General features: G+C 44.1%; 1 protein-coding gene across 1 annotated transcript in view; it reads right to left on the reverse strand.

Moving 5' to 3' along the window:
• The window catches only part of uevld (UEV and lactate/malate dehyrogenase domains), a 38,853-nt gene that overhangs the window by 5,207 nt on the left and 20,035 nt on the right, over positions 1-13,611 (reverse strand). Inside the window, exons 6-9 of the mRNA XM_068046121.1 lie at positions 6,719-6,837; positions 2,493-2,598; positions 1,712-1,882; positions 1,131-1,301 (exon numbers count right to left, since the gene is read on the reverse strand). Coding sequence (XP_067902222.1) covers positions 1,131-1,301; positions 1,712-1,882; positions 2,493-2,598; positions 6,719-6,837 — 567 coding nt within the window. The remainder of the gene's footprint in view (positions 1-1,130; positions 1,302-1,711; positions 1,883-2,492; positions 2,599-6,718; positions 6,838-13,611) is intronic.

Consider the following 13,611-nt stretch of genomic DNA (forward strand, 5'->3'; position numbering starts at 1 on the left):
GCATTGGAGGCAGTTCAGAGGAAGTTCACTAGATTGATTCCAGAGATGAGGGGTTTGCCTTATGAAGAGAGATTGAGCAGTTTAGACCTTTACTCTCTAGAGTTTAGAAGAATGAGAGGAGATCTAATTCAGGTATATAAGATGGTTAAGGGGATTGACAAAGAAGATGTAGAGAGGATGTTTCCTCTTGTGGGACAATCTAGAACAAGAGGTCATTGTTTTAGGATAAGGGGTAGCAGATTTAAAACAGAGATGAAGAAAAATTATTTCTCTCAAAGGGTTGATAGTCTGTGGAATTCACTACCCCATAGTGCGGTGGATGCCGAGACATTGAGTGAATTTGAGGAGATAGACAGATTTTTAATTAGTAAAGGGTTAAAGGGTTATGGAGAATGAGCACGAAAGTGGAGTTGAAGCCGACATGAGATCAGCCATGATTGTATTGAATGGCGGAGCAAGCTCGAGGGGCTGAATTGCCTACTCCTGCTCCTAGTTCTTATGTTCTATCTGCCATTCTGCTCAAGTCTATTATAGACCCATCAAAGTATATACTATCAGTCTGGGTCAGATTTGAATCCAGATTCCAAAAAACGAACAATGCCTAAACCAAGGGAACAGTCCGATTTCCACATTCCCAAGTACAAAGCTGTCCCAAAAGGCACAAATACAATTTGGCTTAAAAGGTAAAACCTTGGAACAGTAACATTTCCCACTAATTATAATACATGGGTTGTAGCTATATCTGCTGTGTTCGTCCATTAAGTACTGGGCACAGTCCTTCTTCGATATTCTGGACAAAAATTAGCAGTTTGAGCACTCTCTTCTCCATCAGCAATATTATACACCGTCAGGCATTATGTTCACCTGCATTATTTAAAGCTTCAGCCACACCACTGTTTGGATTGTACAACTGAAGGAACCAGTCTTCCATTTTCATCAGGTTCAGAGCCCAATCTTTTGTGACGTGCCAGCAAAGGCAATTCATTGTGAAGGCAGCAGTGACAAGAGTGTAGAGAGGGCAAAGCAACAGGAAGGACTGGGTGCAGAGAGGGCAAAGTAGCATTTTACTTAAACTTGTTATGTGAGATCAAGAGGTACAGTAATGATGTTGTGACTTGCAACACACGTACCTTCATTGTCCCCGTGCTCACCGATGATCCAGGCCTCCTTTTCAGCTGATGTTTTTAAGGATTTCCCCAGGATAAACTGGAAGCGTTGAGTGTCCAGGTTACAGCCAGTCCCAACCACACGGTGCGAAGGAAACCCACTCAGCTTCCAGCCCACGTATGTCATCACATCAACTAACAGACCAGACAGCAAACATCAAACACTAAGGCATAGTGCAATATTCCAACTCACTGCATGTAATCTGTGCCCTCTAGGATCTTCTGTAACCAATAAACTGATCATATTCAAAAAGTTCCTTTCTATAAAGCATGTGAGATTTGCACCCCCAATCCTGTGAGGCTTCCCACGCAACCACCACTCTCTGATACTAATAAACAGCCTTTAAACACTCACCCTTTATCCTAGAACTTTCAAAAGGCTTGGCATAACTGGTAATGCCTTTCTGCTATAACACTTGTGACCAGGATCCCCACTCTATAAGGTTTCCCATGTAACTGGAACCCCTGCAACCAGCACCTACTGTCTAATAAATCCTTGTTGCACCTCCCAGTAAATACTCTTATCACAGCAATGGGCTGTGTACCTGGTTGCGAGGCAATGATGAGTACACAGTTGGGACTGTATTGCACCATATTAGGAATGACTGTTCTGAACAGATCCACGTTACTTTGCAATGCTTTCAGATAGGACTCCTCGCTGGCCCAGGTGTTTGTAGTGACGATCACCACTCTGGAACCTGCTGAATCTGAGAGATCTGGGGAAAGAGAAGAGAAAGGGTGGCAGTTCAGAGAAGAGTTCCGATGATCACCCTATACATAGTTTTGAAAAGAATAGGGCCCAGAAATAATAGGCAGTAATCTCTTGCTCCATAACACAATGGACAAGTGTATCTTTGCTGTAAATCATGCTGCTGGGGTTGAAGGAGAAAACCCTGTCAGCATCACTATTGCCACTGAAGTCCCAAGAATGAGAAACAAAGATCATCATACTAATGCTGCAAGTTATTTCCAGACAAACCCCACCTATGCTTCCTTTGCAATTAGGATGACATTTTATGATGCACATCAGTCCTCACAAATAACGAAAATGCCTTAGGATCAACTGCCATTGCCAACTTGTTTGATGGGAGAAGGCTGGTAGAGGTCATGGGTATGGATCATTGTGTGAGTTCCTGCACAACCATTGCTTGCCCGAAGATCCCTGTAGTCTGCTCACGTGACCTTTCATTTCAAAAGCCTCTATGAAGTAAGATAAAACCTCACCTTGTTAACCCTTGTTTGAGGAGAATACATGAATTTTTTTAATCAAAAAGAAGCAAACAGTTGAAGTTTTTGTGCTGGATTTCCCAATCAGATGACACAAACCTTTGCTGATTTCAACTCTAGGCAGACTGAAGATCTCCATGTCCAGTGTCCCACCCTTCATGGTATTTTCTGAGGTCGGAATGAATGCCAATTTTTCTACAAAATCCTAGAAAGAAAACATTTTTTTTTTTAGATTTAGATATACAGCACTGAAACAGGCCCTTCAGCCCACCGAGTCTGTGCCGACCATTAACCACCCATTTATACTAATCCTACACTAATCCCATGTTCCTACCACATCCTCACCTGTCCCTATATTCCCCTACCACCTACCTATACTAGTGGCAATTTATAGTGGTCAATTCACCTATCAACCTGCAAGTCTTTTGGCCGTGGGAGGAAACCGGAGCACCCGGAGGAAACCCACGCAGACACAGGGAGAACTTGCAAACTCCACACAGGCAGTACCCAGAATTGAACCCGGGTCGCTGGAGCTGCGGTGCTAACCACTGCGCCGCCAAATGATCTGCATGATTTTGTCTTTCCAGTGTTCTCCCTTATTCTTGCCTCTTTTCACTGGATAAATCCACTGGTGTTGGTAACCCTCCAGTACCTCATTCATTCTTCATATTTAAGTTTAGACAGTAAGTTTCAGCCAGCCATTTCACTGTGGCATTTCAGCTGAGCCTGATGCAGTCTCAGCGGTATTCACACACCTGTTCTTTCCATCAGGAGTCACTGGGTAATGATTGGGAATGGGAACCCGGCTGGAACCCCTGGACTGGAGCAGCTCAGTCTAATTGCAATACCTCAATCTGTGCTGGAAAGATCAGCTAACTCAAAAGGTCAGGAATTGAACCTGGGATCATCTTAAATTTTAAATTGCGAACTGACAGCCTTCTGCATTGTAGTTACGATGCCACTGTTTCAGCCTCGTCATGCAGCAATTGAGAGAGACTTAAAAATTATGAAGGGTTTTGATAGGTTAAACGTAGAGAAAATGTTCCACTTCTGGGGAATGCAAAACTAGAGGCCATGTACAAGGTAGTCACTAATAAATACAATAAGGAATTCAAGAGAAATTTATTTACCCAGAGAGTGGGCTAGAACGTGGTATTTGCTATCACATGGTGTAGTTGAGAAAAATAGCATAGATGCAGTCAAGGGGAAGCTAGATAAAAACATGAGGGAGAAAGGAATAGAAGGTTACGTCGAAAGTGTTAGATGAAGTAATGTTGGGGGAGACTCATGTTGAACATAAACCCTGGCATAGATCTGTTGGGTCTAATGGCTTGTTTCTGCACTGCATCTAACTATGTAATTTTGTTTCAAAAGCCTTAATACATTTGTTTTTATAATTACCACAAATCTCTTTTAGGGCTAGCATCTGACCAATTTTCCACCAGCTGAGTTTTTCAAATTGATGCCAGTTTGGACAGTTCCAAAATCACCCATATATGGGAACAGACATTTGGTAAACCTCCCAGCATTGCCTCCAGCCTTTAATAAGTCCCCTTCTCAATTGCTGCTCGCAGCCTGACCCTGGTCATGCTTGTTGGGCAAGGGCTTGATTCCATAGACTCTATTGCTACCATGGACTGATCATGGTCTCATTCCTCCTACTGCCTGTAACCTACCCCTAGTCTCTCTCACTCTTACTACCCACTGGCCGTAGCCTTGTCCTGATCTCTCTTAACTCTTACTACCCACCATCTCGTCCCACTTGCTACTGTGGCTTTGTCCTGGTTGTCCAAAGAACATTTTCACTTTAGTTCAGAGGTCTTCAAACCTTTTCACGTAAGTCATGCACTGCAAATATTGACACAATCCTGGGACCACCACCCCTCCATGTTAAATTCTGAAAGATGTGAAGAAAATCTGCGCTATGTGCAGAAACCATTCTTTTTAATTCACGTGCTAAGTCAACAAATGCTGAAAATTTTAGAACTGTGACAACAGAGACCCTATGACAACCTCGTTTCCAGTTTTAACTGAATCTAGTTATAAAAGAATCTAGTAACAGTTTTTGTGCTGACAATCCTCTGCCATCAAACCTGGACCTGCAATTTTACATATTCTTCAATGTGACGTTTAATAGATGCTTGGGACAAATCACACAGTCTGTCAGTAAGTCAAACTGTACCGTTCGCAACCAAGTATAATGAGTATTATTTATAATGATATACAATTGTAGCATTTATTAATTGGTTCACTGTAAACACTTGCATCAAAGCAAGGTTCTGCTGAACTAGCATCACTTGCCCAGAGAATACTGAATAAATGGACTAAATTACCAATCTCACAACTAACCCTTTATGTTTGATTTTCACCAGTGATGGACAGGGCCCCACTTTATTTTTTTTTTTGTGTTTTACCATCTTTTTTTTTTCCTGATAATGATGTCAGTTAATAATGAGGAGGAAAGTGGATTCATCAAACAGAAACAACATTGGTTAGTTAGATTAACAGTGATTTAAAGGCAAGTTTGACTTGGTTAGTTAGAACCAAGTCAAACTTGCCTTTAAATCACTGCATGGCCTTGGCATTCCCTATCTCTGAAACCTCCTGCAGGCCCTGCAAGCCTTTGTCATCTCGTGCATCCCCGATTTTAATCACTCCACCATCGGCAGCCATGCTTTCAGCTGCCATGACCCCAAACTCTGGAATTCCCTCCTTAAACCTCTGTCTCTCTATCACCCTTTAAAATGCTCCTTAAAACCTACCTCTCTGACCAAACGTTTGGTCATCTGCCTTCCGTGGCTTGGTGTTAAATTTCAATTGATAATGCTAGTGAACAGCCTTGGGTCATTTTGCTACATTAAAGCTGCTATATAAATGCAAGTTGTTGAAACCACTTTTATTGATTTATGTATCTGTACCCCCAGATCCCTCTGTTCCTCTGCCCCATTTAGAGACTTAATTTCTGAGGAGTACATGGCCTCTTTATTCTAACAAAATGTACCACTTTATACTTATCAATATTGAAATTCATTTGCTAATTACATGGCCATTCTACAAGTTTACTGTCTTCCTGAATTTTATCACAGTCCTCCAGAAGAGCTGAAGGGCCTGTTTCTGTGCTGTATAACTCTTTGACTCTTCTGTATTAACTATACCCCTCCCTCCCCAATTATGGTCACTTGCAAATTTTGAAATTGTACTTAGATTCCTGAATCCAAATTGTTTTAGTAAATGGTGAATAGCAGTGGTCCCAGCGCCAACCCTTGTTGAACACCGCTTCCCACTTTTTGCCAGTCTGAGTAACTATCTTTAACCCCTACTCTCTGTTTTCTGTTTCAATAGTCAGCTTGCTATCCATTCTGATACTCATCATCTGACTCCACACAGTCGACAATGCAGCACCTTATCAAAGGCCTTGTGGAAATCTAAATATATTTTGTCTACTGCATCATCCTTATTTTTCGTTACTTCGTCAAAGAATTCAATAAGGTTGGTCAAGCATGATCTTCCCCGTTAAAATTCATGCTGACTACTCCATATTATATTTTTAGTTTCTAGATGTTTTTGTATTGTATGTTGAGTACGGATTCTATTATCTTTCCTATGAACAACATTAAACTATTTGATCAACCGTTCCCTGGGCTTGTTTTATATTCCTTTTTAAATATAAGAATCACATTAGTTGTCTACAAATCCTCTTTTCTAATTAATTCTAATGAATTTTTACATCTAAGTAATATTGCCTCAGCTATCTCTTAGCTAACCTTCTTTTGATATGGGCAGATGTAATCTTCCCAGACCAGGGGATTTATCCTAAGCTTGGTTAGGTTATTAATTATCTGCTCCCCTCCCACCTTTTTATCTGTCTTTATATTTTTTTGATCTGTTCTTCTAATATCATGTCCACCATGTTAGTCTTCCTGGTAGATACTGAGACAAAGTAATTATTCAATATTTCTTTCCATTTCGCTGTTATTACCTTTGAAATTATTGTGTGTATCCCTTAGTGGCCCTGTCCTTGTTGATTTTTCTTTTGTTATTTATATGTCTGTAGAATACTGTACTTTTTTTTTTCCTAATCCTTGATAATTCATTTTGTAGTTTCTCTTTGCCTTCCTAATTGTTACTTTTACTGTCTTCCTAACCTTTTCGTATTCCCCAGTCAGTAAATGTTTATTCGCCAGTGTGGAGCATAAACACCGACATGGACCCGTTGGGCAGAATGGCCTGTTTCCAAGCTCTAAATATTATGCAACAAATATGAGGACTGTAATTCAGTCTTGGGAAGACTACACCCAAACACAGATTTTTGTTAACTGCTTTACCTTTGCCAAGATGCTCATGGCACATGCCATTCCCAAATCGCCACCACCAAGTACTGTAACTTTGCCGGAGTGTTGGTCACCAGCTTGTGTTTTTGGCTGAAGGCTGACATCAGAGACACCTGCACGAGTAGATTAGAATCTCATCAGTCTCACTCTCACACATTACTACTTTTTAAAAAAATACAATTAACACTTTTTCTCCTCTCCCTATTTTATTCTCTCCTCTCCTGAAGGTACTGCCTTATGCTGGGCTAAAGTATCAGAAGCTCTGATACAAGCAACCATTCTTCATGTCAAAACTGACAGTATGGGGGTATATTTAATGAGCCAAGGTGCCCAGCCTGAAACCTCGCTGTTGGTAAGGGTACACTGGTAAATCACCAAAGCTGTAGTACTAAACACCTATGCTCCAGAACTAGCTGCGCCCCTAGCCAAGCTGTGGCAGTACAGCTACAACACAGGCATCTACCTGAAAATGTGAAAAATTACCCAGAGATGTCCTATCCACAAAAAGCAGGACAAATCCAATCCGTCTACTCTCAACCATCAGCAAAGAGATCGTCGACAGTGCTATCAAACAGCACTTACTCAGCAATAACCTGCTCAGTGACACTCAGTTTGGGTTCTACAGGAGCCACTCATCTCCAGACCTCATTACAGCCATGGTCCAAACATGGACAAAAGAACTGAATGTCAGAGGTGAGATGAGAGTGACTGCCCTGAGCAGCAAGGCAGCATTTGACCAGCTGTAGCATCAAGGAGCCTTCGCAAAATGGAAGTCAATGGAAATAAGGGGGAAAACTCTCCACTGGTTGAAGTCATACCTTGCAGAAAGGAAGATAATTGTGGTTGTTGGAGGCCAATCATATCAGCCCCAGGAGTTCTTCAGAGTAGTGTACTAGGTCCAATTATCTTCAGCTTCTTCATCAATGACTATCCCTCCAATATAAGATCAGAAGTGGGGATGTTCGCTGATGATTGCACAGCGTTCAGTACTATTCGCAACTCCTCAGATACTGAAACAGTCCATGCCCACATGTGGCAAGACCTGGACAACATTCATGCTTGGGCTGATAAGTGGCAAGTGACATTCATGCCAGACAATGATATGTCCAACGAGAGAGAATCTAACCATCTCTCCTTGACATTCAATAGCATTGCCATCGCTGAATCCCCCACCATCAACATCCTGGGGGTTACCATTGACCATCGAAGTATGGTGGCTACAAGATCAGGGCAAAGGCTAGGAATTCTGCAGTGAATAGCTCACCTCCTGACTCCCAAAAACCTGTCCATGATCTATAAGGCACAAGTCAGAAGTGTGATGGACTACTCTCCACTTGTCTGGATGGGTGCAGCTCCAACAACCCTGAAGAAGCTCGACACCATCCAGGACAAAGCAATCCGCTTGATTGGCACCCCATCTACAAACATTCACTCCCTTCACCATCGGCTCACAGTAGCAGCAATGTGTACCATCTACAAGATACACTGCAGCAACTCACCAAGGCTCCTTCGATAGCACTTTCCAAACTCACAGCCTCTTCCACCTAGAAGTTCAAGGGCAGCAGATGCATGGGAACACCATCATCTGCAAGTCCCCCTCTAAGCCACATGCCATCCTGGAACTCCATCCCAAACAGCTCTGTGGGTGTACCTACACCACATGGACTACAGCGGTTCAAGAAAGCAGCTCTACACCACTTTGTCAAGGGTAATAAATGCTAGCCTTACCAGCGACGCATACATCCCAAGAACAACTATTTTTTTAAAAATCAGAGCTACAATGCCGAAGTCTTATCCACACGGTGGCCAGGAGCCTTGCCATACAAAATCACCACCTGTGTCAGGGGGTTATTCATATCTGGGTGTCATTGGAGTTGAAAATTATCTGGCCCTTTCTTGTGGTCAAGCTAGTAAAATCTATACCTCAGTCAGTCTGCTTACTGCTCCAGCACCTTTCTCTAGTTTCAGAACCTTCCCCTTGTTCAACCATCCACATTGTATTAAAGGCCTGCTACCTGACATGTGTCGGGTTGCTCTTCCGGGTCCGGTCTTCGGGCTCGGGTCGGGCCCGGGTCAGACGCACAAAGTGAGTATTGCTGTTAAGTGTTAAAAGTAAAAAACCTACCTGAGCTGGGAGTCTGGCCGTTAAGGAGGGAAACTCTGAGTCTGCGCAGTGAGTGAGTGAGCGTCTCTATGACGTCATCATGATCATGCTGCAGCTTCCTGCAGATTTTGAGTCGCAAGGTAGATAAAGGGAACATTCCGGTGGTTGGGTCAGGCTCGGGTCGGGTCAGGCGTGGGAAACAATGGAGAGACTCAGGCCGGGTTGGGTCTGATGTGGTTCTATCGGGTTCGGGTCGAGTTTTTTTCCCCTGACCTGAGCAGGCCTTTACACCGTATGATCCTCTCTTTCAAGGAGGGTGGACACCTGCCTCATCAGCCTGGACCAGGAGAAGGCTTTTGACAGGATATCGCACACCTACATGATGGACGTGCTTTCCAAAATGGGGTTTGGGGAGGGAATCTGCAATTGGATCCAACTGCTCTGCACAAACATCAGTAGCGCAGTGTCAATCAACGGGTGGGAATCTGAAAGTTTCCCGATCAAATCTGGAGTCAGACAGGGCTGTCCTCTGTCCCCGGTCTTGTTTGTTTGCTGTATTGAACCCTTTGCTGAGTCTATTAGGAAGGATGCGAGCATAAGAGGGGTGACAATCCCAGGCAGCGGAGGCACTCAGGTCAAAACCTCCCTGTACATGGATGACGTCGCCGTCTTCTGCTCGGATCCGCTGTCCGTGCGCAGACTGATGAGCATCTGCGACCAGTTCGAACTGGCCTCGGGAGCCAAAGTTAACCACGGCAAGAGCGAGGCCATGTTCTTTGGGAACTGGGCTGACCGATCCTTTGTCCCCTTCACCGTCAGGTCAGATTACCTGAAGGTGCTGGGGATATGGTTCGGAAGGGCCGGGGCGTGCACCAAAACATGGGAGGAGCGAGTAGCCAAGGTACGACAAAAGTTGGGCATGTGGGGGCAGCGATCTCTCTCCATTGTGGATAAGAACCTGGTCATCAGGTGAGAGACGCTCACGTTGTTGCTCTACGTGGCGCAGGTCTGGCCCATACCCCACTCCTGCGCCGTGGCAGTCACCCGAGCCATTTTCCGCTTCGTCTGGGGATCTAAAATGGACCGGGTCCGGAGGGACACGATGTTCAAATCTCTGGACATGGGCGGGAAAAATGTACCCAACGTGGCCCTCATCCTGATGACCACCTTCGTGTGCGGCTGCATCAAGCTATGCGTAGATCCCCAGTACGCAAACTCCAAGTGTCACTACGTGCTGAGGTTCTATCTGTCCCCGGTGTTGCGAAGGATGGGCCTGGTCACATTGCCGCGGAACGCTCCGTGCAGTTGGGCGGCGCCGTACCACCTATCCTTCGTGGAGCAGTTTCTGCGGAAAAACACCTTTGACCACCGGTCCATCAGGCAGTGGTCTGCACGGAATGTCCTCAAGGCCCTACGGGAAAAGGAAACGGTGGATCCTGTCGGATGGTTCCCCGAGCAGACCGTCAAAGTCATTTGGCGGAATGCCTCATCACCAGAACTTTCAAACAAGCACCAAGACGTAGCTTGGCTGGTGGTGAGAAGGGCCCTCCCCGTCAGATCCTTCATGCACACCCGAAGTCTCGCCCCCTCCGCACAGTGCCCCCGCGTTGGCTGTGGTGGGGAAGAGACGGTCGCCCACCTCCTCCTGGAATGTGCCTTTGCAAAGCAGGTGTGGAAAGAGATGCAGTGGTTTTTGTCAAGGTTCATCCCAAGCAGCTCTGTAACACAGGAGTCTGTGCTCTACGGGCTGTTCCCAGGGACGCACACCGAGACAAACATCAACTGCTGCTGGAGGGCTATCAATTCGGTGAAAGACGCCCTTTGGTCTGCCCGAAACTTGCTGGTCTTCCAGCGCAAAGAGTTGTCCACCGCCGAATGTTGCAGACTGGCACATTCCAAGGTCCAGGACTACGTGCTGAGGGACGCACTAAAGCTTGGGGCAGCCGCAGCAAAGGCTCAATGGGGAAAGACCACAGTGTAAGGTTCCCCCACCAAGCTGGACTGAGGGGCTGGATCCATGGGAAACCCCTCGAACTGTATCGTTAATATTCTGAAATGCTGTAAATGTAAAACTGTTATTGACATGACAATTGTGAAACGGAAGGGTTGGGAAGAAACTCATGACAGTATTGAAGGAAACTGATCTCCCTTGCAATGTTTGTATTTTTTGGTGCTGTTTGGAAACTGTTTGGCAATGTAATTTTTACAGATTTTTATGAATAAAGTATATTTTGGGAAAAAAAAAATCATTATCACCCACAGTTGCCAAACACTCTGATGACCTCCTTGCAATTCTCATTTAGCTTCTCGACTGAGCGATTCCTTATTCTTGGTGACTTAAACTGACATTTAAACTCCCCTTTGCCCTTGCCTCTGACCACCGCCCCCCCCATCCTCACTCAACCTCATATTTACTATAAGCTCTCCCAAACACATCATGGCTATTGCCTTGATCTCACTGTCCCACTCCTAAAGTCAGGATTACTTACAGGGTCTTTTCTGACTACTTCATCTCCTTCACCATTCATAGCTCCCTACCCACTTCTAATCCTTCAAACTTTATCCTTCATCCCCGGCATAAACTATCACCCAGCTCCCTCAGTCACAGTGTCTGCAACTCTCAACTTACTCGCCTGTGGCCCACCACAGTAAAGGCCTGCTAACTGACCCGAACCCGACGGGACCCGATGACATGTGTCCAGTTTGGGTCAGGTCGGGTTGCACTTACGGGTCCAGCATTCGGGCTCGGGTCGGGTCAGGTCAGACACACTCTATCACAGGTAAGTGGCTCCACTGTTAATGTAATTCTTTGACTAGAAAGGTGGTTTTGTTAGTTATTTTAAGCTTGTGCAGATCATCCAAAGTGAAAAACGGAAAGTAAGATGGTCGGGTAGGGCGCGGGAAAAAAAATGGAAGCACTTGGGCTGGGTCAGGTTTTCTCTTGCAGACCCAAGCAGGCCTTTACACCACAGCAGAGACATTCAAGCCATGGAGGTTTCTCCAGTTATTCCTCATTCCCCAATTACCTGCCATTAGAGATCAGTCTCAGTTCTTCACTTGAACCACCTCCAGGGTTGATGTGTCTTGGTGATCAAAAATGGACACAGTACTCAAAGTGTGATCCAAACATAGCATTGTGTGCATGGCGGCTGACTTGCTCAGATTTGTAGTCTACACTTCAGATTATATAGTTCAACATTTGATTGGCTTTGTTAATTGCAGCTCTGCAGTGACTGGACATGGTGTGTCTTCTAAAATCCTTAGATCTCTTCAGTTCATCCTCAGTAATTCAATATCATTCAGACAGTATTCATGCAATGCGTTTTTCTCCCTTCATTCAACATTTCACATCTGTCCGGGTTAAATTTCATCTGCCTATTTACACATTTTATCTTACATATTTTGAAGCCCTCCTAGTTTTATATCATCTGCAAATCTGACCAACTTCCATTCTGCTTCCAAGTCCAAATTATTAATATAAGTTGAGAACAGCAGAGGTCCAAACACTAATCCCTGGGGTAGCCCACTCAGTACTTGCCCGCTCCCCAATCCTTCTAACAAGCACTTGCCAGCTACCCTTCAGCCAATTTCTTATTCATCCCCAGTTTTAACCCTAAATCCCCACAGCTTTAAGCTTTTATAGTCTTTCATCCTTTACTTTTTCAAATTTGTACTGTGCATCAAGGTATACTACGAAGAGCTTTTCACAGTCCACTTCGCAAGGCACCTCCTCGAAAAAACTGAGGATGTTGGTCAGGCAGGATATTTCCTTCAGAATCCACATTGATTGCTGTTTACAAGGTTATCATACAGGTAATCCTCAGACTTACTCCTGATAATTGATTCCACTATTTTATCCACTTATGTAGGTTCCATGGTGTTTTATCATTATGAAAAGGCGCATAAGCCGATTTCCAATATACTGGGACATCCCAGTGTTCATCAACTCCTTCGTAATCGCTTAACACCTCACAAATGACTTGCTAAGTGGACAATAAAAAACCCTATGATGTGGTGCACTTTGATGAACAGAAAAAAAATGAACGAAGTAAAGTCGAAAAACAATTATTAAAGTTTAAAGCTGTGAGGATTCAGGGTAAAAACTAGGAATGTATAAGAAATCGGCTGAAGGGTAGGAAGCGGCGGCATTAAGAGAGGGGACAAACACTGAACAGGTACTCCAGGGATCAGTGTTTGGATCCATACTGTTTAGGGAAGACATGTTGCTCATATCCTCTCCAGTGAATACTTGGGGAAAGCAAATTAACTATCTTATGTTCACCTTCATTTTCAGTCCAGTTAGCATTGTTTAGAGTTCACTACTCCTCTCTAACCATCTTATTACTGTTGGAATACTGGAAGAAATTCTCCTGCTATTTTGTTCCATTCTTTTCCAAAACTCCCTTTGCCCCTCTGAACACCTACTTTTAAATGTTTCTACATGCTCTGACATTCCCTTCCACCTTTCCTCTGCAGATTTTGCAAATGTTTTTCCTCCCTTTTTGGTATCTGATTAATTTATTGATCAAGTAAATTGCAAGTGCGGTAGTCTTGGAACGAAAAGGATAACTTTACACCCGATTCCCAAAGCTCTCCACATTGGAATTTTTGTTGCGTCATTTCCGGGTCTGTTGTGGACTAACTGATAGATTGATTTCTATAATTAGTCAAAAATTCTTATCATTTCACGACATGACTACCAGGTTGGTAGAAATCAAACTAGATGGACCTTGGTCCTTTTGTGTCTAGAAATTCCTTTGCTCCTATGATCAACACACTTAAG

Source organism: Heterodontus francisci, chromosome 14, assembly GCF_036365525.1.
Source record: "Heterodontus francisci isolate sHetFra1 chromosome 14, sHetFra1.hap1, whole genome shotgun sequence".
In the NCBI taxonomy this organism is placed as follows: Eukaryota; Metazoa; Chordata; class Chondrichthyes; order Heterodontiformes; family Heterodontidae; genus Heterodontus; species Heterodontus francisci.